Here is a 2,699-nt window from a genome sequence, read left to right as displayed (position 1 = left end):
ATAATCCCTAGGTCGATACAAGCCGACGGAAGGAAAACATACAGCGCCACGATGATATTGTTAGAAAAAAGGCCCACATGACGTCGGCCTAAGACTTTATCAAGTCTTAGTTGACTGATGCGTAGCCAGACCCTTTCTTAATAGCAGTAGCGGCAGCTCAAGATGCAAGATCAAAAGCAAAACTGAAGGAAGCAAGGTATAAAAGTTGGCGTGAAGCATGGCTAACAATCCTGTGGCGTGGTGTGTTGGGACAAACCCAGTGGGTGGCTGGATGCAACGGGGGCTACGGGACCAGTGTGTAGTTGTTTGGTTGATTGCCAAATCTGGAGGTCGGCCAGCACACACGGGGGGCTGGCGGGCCTGTGGCCCGAGGCGGACTGGTGGTGCTGCTGCTCGTCTGCCGGTGTCGCGGATGTGCGAGTGCCGAAGCTGCCTCCGATGAAAGCCTCTAGTTTTCTCTGCCGTGAGCTCATCTGCCATTCATCTCTGTACCTAATAAATATGGCAAATTGGAGCGAGACTTTCGTGAGCTCATCTTTGTAGCATAGACATTCTTCTCTCTGTAGAATATAGAAAATTAGAGGGTGCTTAAATACATTTTAGTCCCATGACTAAAAGTAGTGACGAGAAAATTAGAGGGTGCTTAAATACATTTTAGTCCCATGACTAAAAGTAGTGACGAGGGTGCTTAAATACATTTTAGTCCCATGACTAACGAGTAATGCGACGACGACTTACGAGCAAAAGCACTCGGTCCTTTAATATTTTTATTATTATTAATATTAGGTTATTGAGAAAAAAACATTATAACTTAATTGAAAGCCACAATGTATTGTGATATTCAAAGCCACAATGTCTTAGCATGATATTTGAAAACAAAACACATATTCGTGGTCAGATTCTACGTTTTGTATATGCTCAAGTTTAGGAGAATAAAGCCTCTTTTTACTACAATAACGACTCGCACAACTTAAGAAAACAGAGAGGCGGCTACATCACCCACACAAGCTCAAGCAACAAGACACGCGGATACACAGATGGCACACAGAAAGTGCCACTTCTCTCACACGGGAGCGGGGAGCGCCGCGGCGACCCACGCGATGGCGGGCCCGGCGAGGCGAGCGGCGCGCGGGACGACGGCGCGCGCCACGCCCGGGAGCATCGGGTATGTGAGGACTCCCAGCAGGAACCAGTTGAGGCTCAGCAGCGCCACGGCGCCGTCGGAAGCTGCGGACGCCGGAGGCAGGCCGCGGCGGTCCGCGGGCGCGCGGAAGAGGCGCGACACGCTGCACATTGACATGGCCACCACGGCGACGAGCCCCGCGAGTAGCGGCAGGCATGGCTTGTCCGCGGACCACGCGATCCCGCCCACCGCCAGCGACATGCCCAGGCTGAATAGGCTACGTCGCCGCGCCGTCGCCCGCAACATTCTTGCCTGCGCATCCGATGGTGGGAAGGCGTCGAGGTGGCCGGGTCTGAAGAGGACGGGCAGTTCCTGGTGAGCTGCAGCGTCTTCTTCCTCTTCTTTGCCTTCCCATGCCCTCTGTTCGCCAGCCTTCTTCTTGCCGCCGCCACTTCCAGCCACCGTCACCGTCGCCGCCGCCTTGTCCCACACGGACTTGCCCCTCTGCTCCTTGAGCCGCATGTTCTCCTTCTTGAGCGCCTTGAGCTGCATGCCGACCGAGCAGGAGCACACGCCAAGCACTAAATTAGTGTACCATACCAATTGATCCGCTCTGCTCTGTATCCCCCAATGGCGAATCGATGGATGCGGCTCCGCTCGTACCTGGCTCTCGAGGAGGTCGATCCGTGCGAAGGCATCCTCATTCTCCTCCTCCATCTCGTCGAGGATGTCCTCCATGGTCGCCTTCTCCTTGAGCGCCACCCTCAACCTCTGCTCCAGGTCCCTGTTCTCCCACACCACCCGCTCCATCTGCCCCTGCATCTCCCCCACCAGCCGGTCCAACTGACCAAGACAAAAACGGCAAGAACCACAACCGATTATAAAAATTCAACCGAAACAATCTATCGATCGATTCCAAGCGGAGGACTGTCACCTTGCGCTCCCTGTCGGCGGCGGCGAGGAGGCGCACGGGGAAGGTGAGGAAGTTGACGGCCCACACCATGGCGTCGCAGAAGAGGAGCATCGGGAAGCTGACGGCGGCCACAGCCAAGCGCCGGAACGCACGAGCGCCGCACGCCGCGACGGAGCAAGGAGAAGGAAGCATGCGCAAAGGAGGATCTCAGCTCAGCTCAGCTCAGCTCTGGTCAGGCCGGGCGCCACCATTCTCTGCCACTCTCCACTACTGTCGCCACTCTTGGTAGCTCACGCGAAAGAGATAACCACAGGCACGCACGCCGGCCGTGTCGTGGAGCAAGGAGAGGGATGATGGGTGGGACTGGAGATGGATTTGGTTGAGAGTTCTAGGCTGGGGACACAGACTGAGTGAGGAGTGGGCGTGTGCCGCGCTGTCGGCTCGGGTGACACGTGCGGCCCCCATGGCTCCACACGTGCGCCTAGCGCTGTCGCTGCGCGCCGCGTCACCGCGCCCGGCGTCTTTGCGATCCCTATCCGTAGCGAGACGCGCCGTATCTACAAGGGCTATCCAGCCCTGCAAGGTCGTCAACACTAACGGACATGTCTTAAATTATGTCTTTTACATTTATATTTTTTATATCGGATATGGAATCTTATGCAC

General features: G+C 55.7%; 1 protein-coding gene across 1 annotated transcript; it reads right to left on the bottom strand.

Moving 5' to 3' along the window:
- Window positions 1–818: 818 nt before the first annotated feature.
- LOC123441051 lies at window positions 819–2,418 on the bottom strand. Its single transcript, XM_045117576.1, has 3 exons — window positions 2,058–2,418; window positions 1,787–1,966; window positions 819–1,669 (listed from the first exon to the last, which is right to left on the bottom strand). Exons 1-3 carry the CDS (start codon window positions 2,226–2,228, stop codon window positions 1,064–1,066), a joined length of 957 nt encoding a protein of 318 aa, XP_044973511.1. The 5' UTR covers window positions 2,229–2,418; the 3' UTR covers window positions 819–1,063.
- Between the last annotated feature and the right edge of the window lie 281 nt (window positions 2,419–2,699).

This window comes from Hordeum vulgare, chromosome 3H, assembly GCF_904849725.1.
Source record: "Hordeum vulgare subsp. vulgare chromosome 3H, MorexV3_pseudomolecules_assembly, whole genome shotgun sequence".
Lineage (NCBI taxonomy): Eukaryota > Viridiplantae > Streptophyta > Magnoliopsida > Poales > Poaceae > Hordeum > Hordeum vulgare.
The sequence above is the reverse complement of the archived record's forward strand: the minus strand, read 5'-3'. Positions and strand labels throughout refer to the sequence as shown.